Source organism: Arachis stenosperma, chromosome 9 (assembly GCF_014773155.1).
Source record: "Arachis stenosperma cultivar V10309 chromosome 9, arast.V10309.gnm1.PFL2, whole genome shotgun sequence".
In the NCBI taxonomy this organism is placed as follows: domain Eukaryota; kingdom Viridiplantae; phylum Streptophyta; class Magnoliopsida; order Fabales; family Fabaceae; genus Arachis; species Arachis stenosperma.
Genome location: NC_080385.1, coordinates 38,320,810 through 38,339,436, shown reverse-complemented (window position 1 = coordinate 38,339,436; position 18,627 = coordinate 38,320,810). Strand labels below are relative to the sequence as shown.

General features: G+C 35.2%; 1 protein-coding gene across 1 annotated transcript; it reads right to left on the bottom strand.

Moving 5' to 3' along the window:
- Positions 1–8,579: 8,579 nt before the first annotated feature.
- On the bottom strand, positions 8,580–12,646 carry LOC130947494 (uncharacterized). Its single transcript, XM_057876196.1, has 5 exons — positions 12,158–12,646; positions 11,846–11,904; positions 10,058–11,719; positions 9,803–9,944; positions 8,580–9,330 (listed from the first exon to the last, which is right to left on the bottom strand). The coding sequence occupies exons 1-5, from the start codon at positions 12,270–12,272 to the stop codon at positions 8,699–8,701; spliced, it is 2,610 nt and encodes an 869-aa protein (XP_057732179.1). The 5' UTR covers positions 12,273–12,646; the 3' UTR covers positions 8,580–8,698.
- Between the last annotated feature and the right edge of the window lie 5,981 nt (positions 12,647–18,627).

The window sequence follows — 18,627 nt, the reverse complement described above, 5'->3', positions numbered from 1 at the left end:
AGAGTTTGAATTTGATGTTGAGGAGGGTGTACAACCTCCAAAGCATATCATGGTTGAAGACTTTGAAGAGGATGATCAAGAGATGGAGATTAAAGAAGAAGAAGCACAACCTCCCAATGCCCTTGGTGAGCAATGAAGAAGAGATTGAATTGGAAGAAAGCTACCAAGAGGAAGCGGTTGAAATTGAAGAAGCTTGCAAAGAGGTGGAAGTTGTCAAGAAAGAACACAAGGGAGTGGAGCTTGCAAGATCATTAGAAACACCTCTCCCAAGGCCATTACCATCCAATACAACATTCAAGTGGGTAAAATTCTTATTCTTAACCTTTACTTTCCTATTTGAATATGGTTTACTTGAAACGGATGATCAACTTAGAGCTCTTTGTGGCTTTAAGAGTAAAAGGGAGATGGTTAGTAGTAGGAGTTATCGTGCAAGGTTCAATATGGTTGTATGCTCCAAGTTGAAATGCAAAGGTTGGTGTAGAGCTCAATTGAATGGGTCTAGGGAGTTCTTTGGATGTCTCCATGAGAATTCAAATTACTTGTCCCGAATGGAAGTATGAAGATCAAGAAGATATGTGCAAGAGCAAGGTTTGAGACCCCAGAATTCATTCTCATAATCAACACTCTTGGGGCCTTGTCACTTGCTTCAACTTGCTGGAAGGCGTTATGTGCCTAGTTTAAGATCCCGGAGGCCATTGGAATTACAAACATTGGTGGAGATTCCTGGATGAGTTCAAGCACAAGCCACCATAACAGGAGCTCACCAAATGTCCAACTTAAGGACAATAACTAAAAGTGCTAGGTGGGAGACAACCCACCATGGTATGATCGTTCCTTTTTATTCTTAATTTTATTTTGTTTTATTTTTATCAATGTTCATTCATATATTCTGCATCATCACCTGCATTCTAATTTAAAAAAGGGGGCAAAAAGTTGCATGGGAGTTGTGCAGGAAGTGTGCCTTATGCACAAACAACACCACGCGTATGCATACCTCAAGCATGTGCATCACTTGCGCTTTTGGTAAACCACGCGTAAGCGTCAATGACGCGCACGCGTGGCCCTGAGAAATCGACATAAAAATGTGTTTTCCCGAAAGTTGTGCGAGCCTGGTGCTGATACTGTGCTAGAGGCACAAAATCAGTCATGCGTACGCGTCCCTGACGCGTGCGCATCATTTCCATTTTCTGATCACCCACGTGATTGCGTGCCTGATGCACACGCGTCGTATCCAATTTTGGCCAACAACACGAAATGCACAGAGAGTTGTGCGTGCACGGGACAGCTCGCGTGCGATTTGCACAACCAGGAGCACGCGTACGCGTGCTAGATGCCCTCGCATCGCCCTACAAATTGTGTGACCCACGCATACGCGTGCAGTACACGTTCATGTCGTTTGCGCAACAACACCAAATCCCTGCATGCGCACGTCTCTTTCTGTTCTCCATTTAACTTCTTTCTTCTCTCCTTTCTTATTCTTTCTCCTTTTCTTTGGTGTTGAATTTTCTTGCTCAACTGTTGCATATTTCTTGCATTATTTTGGGTGCTCCTTGACTTTTTTGCTATCTAGTTGACATGCCCTGTGCTTCTATTATTTTCTCACTTACATGTTGTAGCCACCATGTAGTTGAGAACCTTATTATTTGGCAGTAGCCCACATATGTTTTATTTCTTTTCATATCTTTGCATGTAGGTTCTTTCCCTTCCTTTTTCTCTTCTTTCAGGATGGTCACCAAGGGGAAAAAGGAAAAGTTTCTAACTGGAGTAATAAACAAGTCTGTCGCACAATCTTTGGAGAAAAAGCGTCAGTTGGAACAACCCGTCCACTTGACATCTTTGCATGCACCGAGGACGGTGCAATCTTTAAGTGTGGGGAGGTCAATACCGATCTCCGCGGGTTAGTACCTTCTTTTCAACACCAATTTTTTATTTTCTTTGTAGTTCATTGTTGCATTTGCATGTTTTATCGCATGTTTGTTTGATTTTCGTGCATATTTTACCACTGCTTGGTTAAAATAATGAGTTTCTTTTCAAGACCCTTTTTACAATATTTCACTAATTTAAATTAAAAATTTGTGTTAAACTTGTTTGAATCTTGTATTTGGAACATAGTTTATAGCTAAGAACACACAACCTGTGAGACTTGAGATTAATTATATGGTCACATTATTTAGCCATAAATTTTTATTCTTGTGTGTTTTCTTCTCTATGATTGTAATCTATATTTTGTTCTATTCTATATGTCCATTGTTCAGTGTATTTATATGTTTTTATATAATTGAGGCCATCATTTGTTGTTAGCTCACTTATCCCAAATAGTCTACCCTTTCAATCACCTTTGTTTGTCACCTTGAGCCTTTTAATCCCCGTTTGTTCTATATTTTACCACATCACTAGCCTTAAGCAAAAAAATAATTAATTACTCCAAATGAATCTTTGGTTAGCTTGAGTTAGAGATTGTGTGTCAATTAAGTGTGGGAAACTGTGGGAACTTGGGTTGATGAAAGTATACATTGTTTTATTGACAAAATATTGGGAATTTGGGTACCTACTCATGTGAGATTAGAAAAATAAAAAAACTCATGTGCATTGATATGTTATGTTTGCTTCCAAAAAAAGAGAGAAAAACCAAAAATATTCAAATAATTAAGTGAATAAGGGGACAAAATTACCCCAATGTTAAGTTTAATAAACGATCAATGCATATGTGATAAAATTAAAGAAAGGTTGATACATGAGTATGTAATATAAAAGTGGGAATTTTGGGTAGCTAGGCATGATTTTAGAGTTATATAGAGTGTGTATGTGTGTTAGGTGAGAGTTTAGGTTAATCAAAGATTCATATTTTGGCTCACTTAGCTATACATATATCCTCACCTTTACCTTAGCCCCATTACGACCTTGAAAAGACCTCATGATGTTTGCATTGGTATACTAAATACTTGTTGATTGGTTAGATGAAGAACAAAGTTTTAGAAAGCATGATTAGAGAAGAGTAAAGTGATTGACCCTAGACACTTGAGAGATTAGAGTGCATATACACTTCCTGTGAGGGTTCAATGCTTGATTCTATGTTCCCTGCTTCCATGAGCTATCTTCTAACAAGTTTACTTGTCTTTTATTATATAATTTGAATTAGTGAAATCTGATTGAGGTTTGTCTTGAAGAGCTTATTTACTTTTAACCAAGTAGACAGAAATATCTTAGCATATAGTTGCATTTATAGGTTGTGTCTCATACTTTCTACCATTCCTCTTCACTCTTATAGCTTCTCTTGAGCTTAGCATGAGGACATGCTAATGTTTAAGTGTGGGGAGATCTGATGCACCACTATTTCGTGGTACATTTTGTACTTCAATGAGTGGATTTTATCCACTATTCTCACACTTATTCATAGAAATCGCATGTTTTACATTTTCCTTCCTGATTTTGTACTATGATTGAAAATATGCTTCTTTGGCCTTAATTTAGCTAATTTTAATCCTCTCTTATTACCATTCGATGCCATGATATGTGTGTTAAGTGTTTTTAGAGATTACAGGGCAAGAATGACGTAGAGGATGGAAAGAAAACATGCAAAAGTGAAAGGAAAACAAGAAGCTCAAGGAATTGCTAATGCTGTCAGCCCTGACCTATTCGCACTCAATCAACCATAACTTGAGCTACAAAGGTTCAAATGAGGCGGTTTCAGTTGCGTTGGAAAGCTAACATTCGGGGCTTCGCAAAGATATATAATTTGCCATAGTTGCCATGCTGTTATGCGACACGCACGCGTAGATCACGCGTACACGTGACCTGGCAAAAGTTCAATCCACGCGTACGCGTGGACGACACGTACGCGTGATAGAGCCGCGACCTGTAAGTATCAGAAATCGCCCCCAGCGACTTCTGGGCTATTTTTGACCCAATTTTCGGCCCAAAAAACACAGAATAGAAGCTGCATAGTGGGGAAATCAGAATCATTCATCATTCAACTTCTCATTATTCACAATTTAGGTTTTAGATGTAGTTTCTAGAGAGAGAGGCTCTCTCCTCTCTCTAGGTTTTAGGATTTAGGATTTCTCTTAGTTTTAGGTTTATTTCTTCCCAATTCCATGTTCAATGTTCCTTTAATTTAGTTTCTCTTCTACTTTTATTTATTCTATTACTTTAATTTATGAATTCTCATGTTAGATTTGATTTCTCTTATTAATGCAATTTGAGGTATTTCATATTTATTGCTTGCTTCTCCATTTGTTGTTATTGAATCTCTTGGCTTTGGTTGAGTAATTGGTGACACTTGAGTTATCAAATTCCTTTGTTAATTGATAATTAAAATTTGCTAGTTGATTTGAATTCCACTAACTCTAGTCTTTCCTTGGGAATTGACTAGGACTTGAGGATTCATATTGATTTATCCACTTGATGCACCTTCATAGTTAGAGGGTGACTAAGTGGGTTCAATGGACAATTCTCCTCACAATTGATAAGGATAACTAGGATAGGACATCCAATTCTCATACCTTGCCAAGAGCTTTTCTAGTTATTTAGTTTATTCCTTTTGCAATTTACAATTCTTATTTCCTATCCAAAACCCCAAAACACACTTTTCCATAACCAATTATAAGCACACTTCCCTGCAATTCCTTGAGAGACGACCTGAGATTTAAATACTTCGGTTATCAATTTTATTAGGGGTTTGTTACTTGTGACAACCAAAATTTTGCACGAAAGGATTCCTTGTTGGTTTAGAAGCTATACTTGCAACGAGAATTTATTTGTGAAATTCTAGACCACGCAAAAATCTGTTCGTCAGGTTCCCACACCATGATTCCGAAGGGCCACACCTCCATGGGGATGTATCAGGTTGGCAGTTGAACCGACAATGTGATATCACAGCTAGTAGGGCAGGCATTTATCATATGCATTTTCTACCTGTATGTATGTTTTGCCGACTTAATATTGTTTTCCCTATCTATTAAACATGTTTAATTGCTACTTGTATTAATTGTTGTATATGCCTCTACTTGTATTTTACTTGTATTGCATATACTTGTGCTTTACTGGGGTTGAAGAGGTTCGGAAGGCGGTGGCAATGGGATCGCATGGCAGATCGGTTGGTGAAGGCTGTGGGACAGCGGTGGTTGACTAGAGTAGAAATTTCCTAAGATAGATTACCCTTTTATGGTACTATGGCTTAAATTGCATTAAGATATTACATATTATGCTGTTTTGTTTTAGAATGCTTTAAGCTTTAATCTTGTGATGGATATGGAGTCTAGGATTGCCTTTGGTGTCCCGGGGTCTTATATCCTACATCACTGGGAACTGTTACCATACGGAGAACCTTTGGTTCTCATACCATATTCTGTTGTATTTTTCAAATGCAGGTCGCAACCCACCTCGGTGAGTTGTCAGATCGGTGACAGGAGCGGAGGATCTGGATTATCTTTTGGAGTTTTTTGATTTATTATATATATATATATATATATATATATATATATATATATATATATATGTCTCACTTTTGAATTTTACTTTGGCCTAGAGGCTTGTACTGAGAGAACAAAACTTGTATAAGCTGTTTTTACTATCTGGTTTCATACATGGTCTGTATATGGCTAGGCGGCTTAAACTCCGCGAGTCGTGGCTAGCGTCTTATGATATTATACTATTATACTATGATGTTTTAAGTTAAAATCTTCGCTAGTATGTTCTGCGCTTTTCAAATCCGGTTTTTGAGCTATATTCTACATCGGGCTTCTAGATATTATCAATTCCTCCTACATATATATATAGAAAAGTTGAGAACTGTCGTAACCTTTGATTAACCTTTACTTTACGACGCGAGGTAAGGCTTAGGCTAATTAGGGTGTTACAGGAGATCTCAACAACTTTCCTAGAAAAAAGAATCAGGTTATCCACCATCAAAAGTGAAACTACACTAAATGGTGGTTACCTATTCTATTATAAATACACTCACACACTCAGGTATATTCAAGACCCAATCTACTTAAAATCTTTGTTAACATAAGCATCGGAGTCTCTTGCAGGTAGCAACCTCCACCTCTTGACAAAGAACTTGGACGGCAGCACCTCAGCTCCAACACAAGTCAGATACTGCCTCAGAAGGAGTTTGGACCTCATGTTCAGGGCCAAACATAACCTAATTTCAAGTAACTTTCAAAATAATTATAAATTTTTATGACCAATTTTATTATTTTAGATTTTATTAAACTATATGATCAGGCCCAATTTAAAACCACAAAAGCCCAAAATTCAGTGATATTTAAAAAAAAAACTAAAAAACCAAAACAAGACAAAACAGCCGATGGCCTTAAGTCAAAGCAAGTGGTAAATGTGTGCATGTAATATTAGTGTAAAGATATTTTACACTACAATATATAGCTCGGACAATTTACTAAACAGTTATGCTATACATATAAGTCTTTTTGGTTTACAAGTGATACAAGTTGGATAAAGTCTAACAAAAAACATGCTCACTTATAAGAACGTGTTAACACGCACGCTACTCAACAGTTTTCATAGTGCGCTTCGTGTTCCTCTTCTTCCTCCTCTTCCTTCTTCTTCTCCTTCTTCTTTGCGTTTCTCCTCATTTTTCTTCACGTGTTTCATCTTTATCATCATTTTTTTATTATTGTTGTTGTTGCTACATTTTTTTTCCTCCTCCTCTTTCTATTAATTTTGTAACATGTATTTTTTTCTTCTTTGTTTGATTTTTTCTCCAAGAAGAATTATAAGAAAACGAAATAAAAAGATGAGGAAGAAGAAGCAGTAGAAGATGAAGAGAAGGAAGAGGAAGAGTTTTGAATTATGCAGAGCTTATCAAAATAAAAAAACACCCAAAATCTTCGTATTACACCCAAATTTGTTGCAAATACAAAAAAATGTTTCCTCTAATGCTGCACTTTTTTTCTTCTTCTTTATTTCCTTATTTCTTTTTTTCTTTTAGTTAAATAAATGTAGGTTCACCATCTTCCAAATAATTTTACAACATTATGTGTTTCTTCTTCTTCTTTGTTTGATTTTTTTATTTTTATTCTTGTTAATTAAGAGAGTAAAATAAAAAGAAACTTGATAAGGTAAAATAAAAAAGAAAAGATGAATAAAAGAAAAAAGAAGAAGATGGTGATGATGATGAAAAAAAATAGAAAAAGCAGAAGATGAGGAGGAGGAAGAGGAAGAGTTTTGAATTATGTAGAACTTATCAGAATAAAAATACGCCCAAAAATTCTTAAAAATACACCCAAATATCTTCGTGTTAAACCTAAATTTGCTGCAAATATAGAAAAATGTTTCCTCTAATGGTACATTTTTTTCTGAATTGAACCACACCTCAGCCACTTGATTGGATTCAAAACAATAAAATTTTTTCGATTTTCCTACTTCAAATCCAGCCGAGAAATTTGTCTTCTCGGTCGGAGATATTTTCGATTTCCATTTTTCCTCTCTGCTACATGTAATCAATTGATTCTTAATTTCGTTTTCCTTCTTATTTGTGCTCTGAACTCTTGTAGAAAAATCTGTAGCCTTCGCATAATGCTTGTAGAATTTTGCAGCATCTTCAAAGGTGTTAAAAGTCATCCCAACTTTGGATACAAACTACTCATCAACACCACAGATTTGCTACAAAATACACCCAAAATACTCCATATTAAAACAAGCATAAACTATAGAATGTAAATACAACTATAAAACCATCATAAAAAATAACAAAAATCAGATTCATAAATCATCAATAAACAGAAACTAAAACAATTCAACTAAAACAATAAGACAATTCACCTTTAGTGAGATGAAAAGTCATAAACTATAAATACACCCAAACTTTCCTAAAATACACCCAAATATTTTTTATTTACACCCGAACGTCTGATATAAAATGCAGAAAATTCATCAGAACTAGTACATTAGATTCAATTCAAACAAGGAACAATGAACAGCAAATTTCACAGGCAAAGTTCACACATTATTCAGCTACACAATCATAAATTACTAACTGGATTCAAATTCATATTCAATTATTAACTGGAATTAAACTACACCTCAGGAATTTCATTGGATTCAAATTCAAAATCCACTTCGTTCTGGTTCATCTGACAATCTGAAGTTGAATCATCCATTATCTTCAAAACAATTTCAGAGCTTGATTTCAAAAACAATAAAAACGAGAAAAACGAAGAAAGAGAACAGAAAGAAAAATTTACGTAAACGACAAAGGAGAAGGCAAAGAAAAACGCACGAAAGAGATCGAAGTGAGAAGACAAGAAAACGCAGAAAAAATTCAAAAAAGAAAATGAAATCCTTTCGAAATAGAAAGTTATATATTCGCGTGTTGATTGATTGAAAAAGCTGTTAAGGAGGCGCGTGAAATATACGTGCCATAAGAGGCGCGTTTTAGGGATAAGGGATATTAAGAACTTGTAAGAATTGTATAGTAAAAAGACTTGTATGCGGAGATTAATTTTTTACTGAATTGTCATATTTGCATGTCGAACATATTTCGAACATAACACTCATCGATATATCAAAGTTAAATCCTAAAGTTTCAGCATAAATTCTATATCACTATCCAGTGGAAAGGCATGAATTTGAATGACATCCATTCTTTACTTCATTGTAAATGTTATGGCAGATACAATTTGGTTACTGGTTTACCAATGTGTTAGACAAACAAATGTAACTCACCACCAAGGTGTTAAACAATCATCAACTCATAAACCAATTCGTTAATCAAATTGGTCACTATGCCAAATTCAACATCTAAACCCTCTTCAAAGGCTTCAATGTCGAAGTCAATCCATCTACCCAATCCAATGCTCATGTCCTTATGCACAAGTTCATCCACCATTACTACCTCTTCCATGCTTCTAAGACTGATTATCTCTTTTAATAATTCTTCTGCCAACAAGTTCTTTCTCTGAACTGATGCCACCCATTCAGGCCATGCTTTGCAGCTTCCAACAAAAGCTTTTCTGTATCTTAGTTCTAAGCAGTCACTCACGGTGTCAAATAAAACCTTTCTCTCAAGCTTAGAGTACTCTATGTAGTTCTCAGCATTCTGAATCTCCAATATATCAAACAGGTTTGGCATTATGATCTTATTTGTTTCACCAATTACAAATTCTTCTGCCATAAGCTCTGCACTAAGAATGTCCTTTATGTATTCGAGTTCCATCTCCCTTGTTGATCTCCTAAAACCTATCACATTTGATATTCCACTAAATTGTTTGATGGATGTGCTTCCTTCTGTGACCTCGGAGCTTTGCTCAGACCACGGAGAAAAATTCGATACTTCTTCATCTTGTATGGAAGGATAAAGCGTGCTTCCTATATAGATAGACCAAATACAGACAGGAATTAGCATTTCATAGCATGTGCTGAGGAATCACACATAATATAAATTTAACAGCTATTTGAATGACATACAAATGAACAAATGACAGAATGCAATACAACAATTATCACACATGCAAGAGGTGAAGGGTATTTGAAATCATTAGTTAAATTTTAATCATAGTAAACTCCTAATTATGCATTATTGGCCAGCTAGTAAAATATAGTTCATCAGCATCTGCAAGATTTCATTACCAATTGTAGCCTGATTAGCTCCCCCACCAACAAAATTATATTTAAAAAAAAAAAAAAAAGAGCATCAAGGTTCATTGTAAACTTATGCCACATTGCAATTTACTACAAAATATAATATAAATGTATACAGAATAAAAGCTACACTCTGCCAAACTTGGTTTTAATTCTAGAAGAAATATTTTTATCAGTGGTGTAAAAATAAAAAACTTACCAAATATACTATATTCACAATCCAAGTAACTTTCGACAGCAGCAGGATTTTCAAAAAGCATAACAGCTCCTGAATGCTGACAACCGATATCATTCCCACTTTCACTGCTGCCACAGCTAGGCTCTTCCATTGGATCTGTTGTCTGCAAAAGTGAATCATGATTAAGTAATGAAATAAGTATATGATTTCGTCAGAGCTCAGAGATTAAAATGATTGAAAATTGCATATATGTTCTAATTAGTATAAAAGAGATACCTGCAGTTGCTGATTCATGGTAAGCACCGGATTATCACTTGAAGCACAACCGTTATCCTGAATATTACAACTTCCAGAAGAAGACTCATCTGAGATCAGGGTACATTGCGGTGAGTTAATCCTAGATGGCAATTCTTGAAGCATTTTCTCCAAAAGGACACTTAAAGTATCGCCATCTATTGTGTCACTGTCCATCACAAGAGTAGATGATGATAGCTTCTTAGGATGACAAGCATGAGTATTGGCATGAACTCTGTTGCTTGTTTCTGTCACCTGTGCAGTCGAGGGCTGTGACTCAGGCATGGTTCTCCCCAAGGGAGACGTAAATGTAAACGATATCACATCTTTGCTTTCACTCATGCTAACTGCATTCTGGTTGGTACTTCTATCAGTTGTAATATTGCATTTTATGGACTTGTTCTCAAAATTATCAACTACATTCTCAGTACCTCTTGTATCATTGTGAACAGCCCTACTAATATACTTTTTCTTTTCAGAAATACTCTGTCTTTTTGACACTGTAGACTCCTTTCGAGAATCAATTACCCTTGTACTTGACCTATTGGGCTCAGTATTGCCATTTACAGCAGCACCCTTATTTGCTGCCTTCCGTGCTGCAGTAGAGCTTTCTGAAGACCAAGTTCGTGTTGTTGGCTTATTGGACTCCCTTTTTGAAGTCAATTTGCCTTTATGGTTTATGTTATTCTGCCCAAGCACATTGCTATTTTGGCCTGTGAAAGCTCTCTGCGGAATGGCTCGGGTCGGGTCTGTAAATTGCTTCTTCTGGCTCCGGGATGATTGGTTTGGTTTTATGTTACTATCTTCTTTCGAGTTCATATGTCCCTTCTTACCTTTCAAAGCTGATGTATCTCTGTTCTGAACATCGGCTTTGGATGGTATCACAACTGAAGCAGATTTTCCTTTATTTCCTAAATAACTAGAACTGTTCTTTTCTGAATCCCCTAAACGTTTGAATGTTAGAGTGCCTTTATACAAATTACTCCTCTCATTAGGCTTACCATTCACATGGTTAGCAATGTGCCGATTGACAAGCTTGGATTCATACTGTGCACCTTCCAATTGCTCTTTCAGATCAAGAATTCTTAAGGGAACAGAAGAAGGCCCAACTGAAGACATTCCATTCCTTGCATATTGCAGGGGACTTGCCTCAATTATCTTAGTAGCCGCGTCCATTATCTGAGCCACATTCCTAGGTTGAACATAGCCAGGGTTCTTGATAGGAGACAAAAGTTTGTTGTGAGTAACTGGAATTGGTTTAGCTGACTTTGGAGGCAATGTTTCATTCTGAAATCTCCTTAGTGCCGGCAGATTTCCAACTTTCTGAGACTTTGGTTTCATATCCCCTGAAGAAGACTTCTCCAGCTTAAGTGGCATAGTGCAGTCCACAGGACAAGAGTCAGCCATGCAACGTAGAGAACCATCTTGACAATGAGAAGATCCAAGAGAGTTGGATCCGTACAATGAAGTCGAGGAGAGCTCAGGGACTGTTGAAGCTGGTAATGAATCCAAACCCATGAGTCTAGCTACTAACCCTGGGGCTTTAGTCTCACATCCTTCATCGCTACTAATTGATAGGGCACAATTAAAATCACAGCTTGCAGCAACATTACCAGGACTTGCTCCATTATCCCCAACCTTTATCTGAAACAATTGCAATAATCAACCCAAAAAGAGAAAAGAAAAACTCTAAAATATAGAAAATTTATAAGACAAAATTAAAAGGAATAAAAAACCTAGAATACTGAGAAAAGTTGAACAAATTCACACCTTATTCATCTGTGCCTGTGGCATGTTGCCCACATTTTCCTTTCCTTGATTTGAAACTTCTACAGTTAATAATGCAGTAGAAATGCTTAGATTAAGGCACATTTGAAGAAATTACAATGCAGGAAAAATGCAAGCAAGATCACAGCATGAACAATTACAAGGCCTTCTCCTTCTAGAAAATGTTGGCTACACGGGTACGCCCTAATTCCCCATTTTAGATCTTTAACAGTGTTTAACCCAAATAGCTATAAGCAAATAACACGATTTAATAAACAAAATATATAAACATATGAGAGAATGCAAAATTATTACCGGGTAAGTTGTTAGGTTTGTCAAAAAGAAGCTTCTTCTGAGATTTGCTATTCCAATCAAAGAAGCTGAGGAAGCTTCTACCCTTGAATCGTCTTTTCTCCATCTCCATTGGCATTTATTACATAAACAAAAAAAAACCCTATTTTCTTTCCTTTTTCTCTCAGAAACGGGACCAACTCAAATCGAAGGCAAGAACACCGCTTTTGTGTGTGAACAACTGAAAATGGCGGTGGTGATGGATTAATTTAAGGTTTCAGTAACTTGAGATTTTCAACATCTTTTCTGAACTGAGAAAAGAAAAAGAAAACAAAAAGAAATAATAAAGACAGACAACACAGCATTCATGTGAAGAAGAAGAACCCCATTTTTTCTTCAAGTCTCCTCCTTACAAAAGAGTAAAACAGTAAAACAAAATGCAAATCCTAAAAATCATTCTTTCTTCTCAAATGTTGTCTCTGTGAAAGGAAGGAAATTACGGACTCATGTGTCGTTTTCAACAACCACAGCAAACACTCATTACCAAAAGTGTTCACACTTCACAACAGTTCACTGTTTTACTTATCCATTAATCTGATCCTCAGATTCACATTCACCCTCTAAATTGGCCCGTAGCATAGCATATTTTAGAGTAGTGTATTCCAAAAGTAGTAAAAAATAATTACTAGTGCTGACGCAGGAGAGAAAAATTGTAAATATATTATTTAATATATATCTATAACAAATTAACAATATATCATCTATAATAATATATAATATCAATAAATGGAATTTGGTATTTAATTTTTTATTTTTTATTTTAATTTTATTAACATAATTTAAAATTATTTTGTCGAATTACAAAAATTTCATGCATTATCTCTATTCAATTTTTTATTCTCACGATCTTCCTTTTTAATTTTTTTTACCATTTTTTCAATTTTCTTTACTTATCTTCTAAACGTTTCTCTATATAATAATTATTTAAATAAATTTTTATGACGTCTTAAATTAAATAATTGACTATGTCAAAAAGTTAATTTTCGGGACCATATATAAAATAAAGAAAACAATAATTAAAAATCAATAAATATTTAATCAATAATGATAAATAATTTTTTATGGATCTTATTATATTATGATGTATTCATTTAAATTATATTTTGTTTAGTTTTATGTTAATTTTTGTTTATATTATGGTTCTGACTATATCTATGAGTATGTTAGGAGATATTCATTCTAATTATTTTATTAGAATTTTTTTATAATCATAAAAATATATCTTTTTTTTATAATTTCATCTATACTTGTTGTTTCTCTTTTGACGGCTCGATGTATTTTGCTATATTTCTCTTGCTGTCATTTTTTTTACCTTTAACATGTTCGATTGCATTGCCTCCATCGTTGCAAATTTTAGTTTTGTTATAGTACTTATCCAATTAATATTTGGGATAAGTATTGTTTTGGTTCCTAACGTTTAGGGTTAGAATCCAAACCGTCGCTTATGTAATTTTTTATTTAGAATCGTCTCAAACGTTTTATTTCGTATTAAAATCGTTCTTTTTAATAAAATTTTTAATTTTATTCCTAAACTACGCCTACTTTAATAAAAAATTATAAAATTTAAAAAAAAATAAAAGAAAAAACGCGTGGGGGAGGGGGAAAGGAAAAGGGTATACGAAGGGGGGAGGGGAGGGAAAGGGGAAAGGAAGAAGAGGAAAGGGGAAGGGAAAGGGGGAAGGGGGACGACGCCGGCGAAGCTTAGAACTGCCGTCGCCGTCGCCGAAAGAAAGAAGAAAGGAGAGAGGGGTTGCGACGGGGGAGAGGAGAAGAGGGGAAAGGAGATGTGCTAGCGCTGCTAGGGCTTGCCGCCGCCGTCGCATGATCATCGGGAGACCACGCCGCTGAGTCGTCACCGCTGAGTCGTCGCCGCCGATTCGCCCACGAGCTGCCGTCGGGGAAGCGCCAATGGTTCTGCTTTGGCTTCTGCATCTGCTTCTTCTTCTACTTCTTCTTCCACTTCGGCTTCTACATCTGCTTCTTCTTCTGTATCTGCTTCTTCTTTTTGCTTCGACTTCTGCTCCTTGCTTTGGCCTCTGCTTTCTGCTTCTGCTTGAGTTTCTGCTTTTGTTTTTTCTACTTCTGTGATTGCTTCAGCTTCTACTTTTAATTTTGATTTTGATTTGTTATTTTCTGATTTTATTGTTGTTGTGTGTTGATTTGGTTATTGAATTTATTGAATTTTTGTTGAATTTGTTGAATTTCTGATTTTTTGATTTGTTGAATTTGTGTTGATTTCATTGATGTTATTTTTGGTGGTGGAGGTAAAGGTGCTGGTGGTGGTGGAGGGTATTTTTGTTCGGAAAAGGTTAAAAGAACGATTTTAATACGAAAAAAAACGTTAAAGATGATTTTAAATCAAAAATTACATTGGAGACGGTTGCGATTCTAACCCTCAACGTTAGGGGCAAAAACAATACTTATCCCTTAATATTTTCATTTTTTTAAATCTTAATTTTTCTCAATCTTTTATGTACAAAAATAGTGCTATTTTTTTCTCTCATCAATTTAATTTAAAGAAAAAACTGGTTTTTATTTTACTTATATGTATTCTCCATTTTTTTTAAAACATATTTGTACTTATTAATAATGAATTGAAGAAGTTTTATAAATATTTTATTAATTTATTTTTTTAAATTACTTTATAAGTGATGAGCGGATAATTTATACGCTTTTTGGCATTGTTTTTATATAGTTTTTAGTATGATTAAGCTACTTTTAGGGATGTTTTCATTAGTTTTTATGTTAAATTCACATTTCTGGACTTTACTATGAGTTTGTGTGTTTTTCTGTGATTTCAGGTAAATTCTGACTGAAATTGAGGGATTTGAGCAAAACTCTGAAGAAGGCTGACAAAAGGACTGCTGATGTTGTTGGATTCTGACCTCCCTGCACTCGAAATGGATTTTCTGGAGCTACAGAACTCCAAATGGCGCGCTCTCAACGGCGTTGGAAAGTAGACATCCAGGGCTTTCCAGCAATATATAATAGTCCATACTTTATTCGAAGAATGACGACGTAACTTGGCGTTGAACGCCAAGTACACGCTCCTTTCTGGAGTTAAACGCCAGAAAAACGTCATGATCCGGAGTTGAACGCCCAAAACACATCATAACTCGAAATTCAACTCCAAGAGAAGTCTCAGCTCGTGAATTAATCAAGTTCAGCCCAAGCACACACCAAGTGGGCCCCGGAAGTGGATTTATACATCAATTACTTACTCATGTAAACCCTAGTAGCTAGTCTAGTATATATAGGACATGTATCTATTGTATTAGACATCTTTGGTCTCAGTTTTGTTTTATTCTTCATCTTAGGAGATCATTGATCACGTTTAGGGGGCTGACCATTCGGCCATGCCTGAACCTCTTTCACTTATGTATTTTCAACGGTGGAGTTTCTGCACACCATAGATTAAGGGTGTGGAGCTCTGCTGTACCTCAAAGATTAATGAAGTTCTATTTTCTTTTATTCAATTCTCTCTTATTCTTATTCCAAGATATTCATTCGCACCCAAGAACATGATGAATGTGATGAGTTACATAACCCTCATCATCATTCTCACTTATGAATGCGCGTGATTGACAACCACTTCCGTTTACATGCAACAAGGCTTGAATGTTTATCTCTTAGATTCCCCAACAGAATCTTCGTGGTATAAGCTAGATAGATGGCGGCATTTATCTGGATCCGAAAAGTCCAACCTTGTCTGTGGTGTTCCAAGTAGGATCCTGGGAATCCGGAAAGTCTCACCTTGTCTGTGGTATTCCGAGTAGGATTCCGTTCATGAATGACTGTGACGTGCTTCAAACCTGTAACCTGCTGGGCGTTAGTGACAAACGCAAAAGAGGGATTCTATTCCAGTAGGGGAGGGAACCAACCGGTGATTGGCCGTACTGTGACAGAGTGCGTGAGCATTAGCTTTCACTGCGAGGATGGGATGTAGCTATCAACCATGGGTGATGCCTCCAGACTGGTTAGCTGTGCGAGTGACAGCCGCATAGGATATTTCCCCGTGAGGAAGAAAGTAGCCACAGTTGATGGTAAACCCCTATACAAAGCTTGCCATGGAAAGGAGTAAGAAGGATTGAGTAGAAGCAATGGGATAGCAGGCGTCCGAGAGCTCTACAGCATCTCCATTCCGCTTATCTGAAATTCCTACCAATGAATCTGCATAAGTATTTCTATCCCTTTTATTAGTTTTATTTTATTATTTGAATCTAATTAAGTATCATGTTTAATCCGCCTGACTGAGATTTGCAAGGTGACCATAGCTTGCTTCATACCAACAATCTCTGTGGATTCGACCCTTACTCACGTAAGGTTATTACTTGGACGACCCAGTACACTTGCTGGTTAGTTGAACGGAGTTGTGAAGAAAATAAACAGTGCCCTAAGAGTATATTCATTCAAAATCCAAGAAACATATAATGATGATCACAATTTCGTCCACCAAGTTTTTGGCGCCGTTGCCGGGGATTGTTCGAGTATGGACAACTGACGGTTCATCTTGTTGCTCAGATTAGGTAATTTTCCTTTCAAAAATCTTTTTTCAAAATTTTTCTTTTAATTTTCGTTTTTTCTTCACATTATTTTCGAAAAAATTAAATAAAAATCCAAAAAATTAGAAAATCATAAAAATCAAAAATATTTTGTGTTCTTGTTTGAGTCTTGAGTAAATTTTTAAGTTTGGTGTCAATTGCATGTTTTAAAAATTTTTTCTTGCATTTTTCGAAAAATCCATGCATTCATAGTGTTCTTCATGATCTTCAAGTTGTTCTTGATAAGTCCTCTTGTTTGATCTTGATGATTTCTTGTTTTGTGTCTTTTCTTGTTTTTCATGTGCATTTTTGCATTCATATTTTTCATGCATTAAAAATTTCTAAGTTTGGTGTCTTGCATGTTTTCTTTGCATTAAAAATTTTTCAAAATATGTTCTTGATGTTCATCATGATCTTCAAAGTGTTCTTGGTGTTCATCTTGACATTCATAACATTCTTGCATGCATTCATGATTTTGATCTAAAAATTTCATGCAGTAAGTATTTTTGTTGTTTTTCTCTCTCATAATTAAAAATTCAAAAATCAAAAATATCTTTTCCTTATTTTCCTCCAATTTTCGAAATTTTGGGTTGACTTGGTCAAAAATTTTCAAAATTAGTTGTTTCTTACAAGTCAAGTCAAAATTTCAATTTTAAAAATCTTATCTTTTCAAAATCTTTTTCAAAAAAAAAATCATATCTTTTTCAATTTTTTTCTATTTTTCGAAAATCTTAAAAATCTTTTTCAAATTATTTTCAAAATCTTTTTCTTATCTTTATATGTAATTTTCGAAAACTAGCTAACAATTAATGTGATTGGTTCAAAAATTTGAAGTTTGTTACTTTCTTGTTAAGAAAGGTTCAATCTTTAAGCTCTAGAATCTTATCTTGTAGTTTCTTGTTAGCTAAGTAATTTTAAAAATTAAATCTTTTTCAAAATATCTTTTTTCTTAAAAATCTTTTTATCTTTTATTTAATCTTTTTCAAAAATTTTATCTTTTTCAAAAATTGATTTTAAAATATCTTATCTAACTTACTATCTTCTTATCTTTTTCAAATTTTGATTTCAAATCTTTTTCAATCAACTAACTAACTTGTTGTTTGTTTCTTATCTTTTTCAAAACTACCTAACTACTTTTTCCTCTTCTATTTTCGAAAATTTCTCTCTCTTTTCCAAAAGTTCTTTTTAATTAATTAATTGTTTCATGTTTTAATTTTAATTACAATTTATCTCTAATTTTCGAAAATCACTAACTCTTTTTCAAAATTAGTTTCGAATTCTACCCCCTTTCTTTTTCTACTAACATAAAGGAATCTCTATACTGTGACATAGAGGATTCCTCTTCTTTTCTTGTTTTCTTCTCTTTCATATGAGCAGGAACAGGGATAAAGGCACTCTTGTTGAAATTGATCCAGAACCTGAAAGGACTCTGAAGAGAAAATTAAAAGAAGCTAAATTACAACAATCCAGAAGAGCCCTTCTTGAAATTTTCGAACAAGAGAAAGAAATGGCAGAGGAAAATAATAATAATAATAATGCAAGGAGAATGCTTGGTGACTTCACAAAGCCAACGTCCAAGTTTGATGGAAGAAGCATCTCCATTCCTGCCATTGGAGCCAATAACTTTGAGCTTAAGCCTCAACTAGTTGCTTTAATGCAACAAAACTGCAAGTTTTATGGACTTCCATCTGAAGATCCTTATCAGTTTTTAACTGAATTCTTGCAGATCTGTGAGACTGTAAAGACGAATGGAGTTGATCCTGAAGTCTACAGACTCATGCTTTTCCCTTTTGCTGTAAGAGACAGAGCTAGAGTATGGTTGGATTCACAACCCAAGGATAGCCTGGACTCATGGGATAAGCTTGTCACTGCATTCTTGGATAAATTCTTTCC